Source organism: Lipotes vexillifer, unplaced genomic scaffold (genome assembly GCF_000442215.2).
Source record: "Lipotes vexillifer unplaced genomic scaffold, Lipotes_vexillifer_v1.1 scaffold472, whole genome shotgun sequence".
NCBI classification, from domain to species: domain Eukaryota; kingdom Metazoa; phylum Chordata; class Mammalia; order Artiodactyla; family Lipotidae; genus Lipotes; species Lipotes vexillifer.
In genome coordinates, this window is record NW_006797698.1 from 2,042,617 (window position 1) to 2,043,321 (window position 705).

The 705-nt window shown below is 68.7% G+C and overlaps 1 protein-coding gene across 1 annotated transcript in view; it reads right to left on the bottom strand.

The window, feature by feature from the left end:
* Positions 1–705, bottom strand: part of SLC4A2 (solute carrier family 4 member 2) — a 14,930-nt gene that overhangs the window by 6,906 nt on the left and 7,319 nt on the right. The window contains 2 exon segments of the mRNA XM_007469830.1: positions 7–268; positions 375–510. Of these exon segments, the coding sequence (XP_007469892.1) occupies positions 7–268; positions 375–510 (398 nt within the window).

Genomic DNA, 705 nt, shown 5'->3' on the forward strand with positions numbered 1-705 from the left:
CCCCACCCCCGGCCCCGCCCGTTCCCGCGCGACTCGCCCGGCGGTCCCGCAGCCGCACTGACAGCTGGACCCGACCCAGACAGGGTCACTTTCTCCCCTCACCTCTCGCTCCACCTCCAGCCGGGTCTCGGGAACACCTCCAATGAGAGGCTCGGTGACGTGGGGGTCGCTCTCGGCCCCCTGGCCATGGTGATGCCCCAGCAGGGAGCCCAGGGAGCCAGCCGAGATGTTGCGGGGAAAGGAGAAGTCCTTCTCGTCACTCGGGTGGCTGGTGGGGCAGCAGGCAGGAGGTGAGGAGGGCCGGCGGCCGGCGCTGGGCATGGGCGGGCGCTGGGCACGGGCGGGTGGGCAGGGTGCGGCGGGCAGTGCCTCACCTGTGTTTCAGCAGCAGGGCCCTCAGCACGTTGGCTCTGTCCTCGGCCTTGATCTGGTCAGAGATGACCATCTGTTCCACCACCTGGTGGGCCACACCAGGCAGGGTCTGCTGGTCCAGGTCCAAGAGCACAGCCCCTGGAATAAAGACCACCGCGAGGGGCCCTCATCCCCAGGCAAGATGCAAGGGCAGGGATGGGAGGGAGGGAGAGCGGGAGCGAGGGCAGCCAAGTAAGTTCGGCCCAGGGATCAGTGAGCAGGGCCCAGCTCTGCCCGAGGCCCAAGTCCCAAGGCCTCTCTGACCCATTTCTTCCAGCCCCCCTCTCCCTGCAG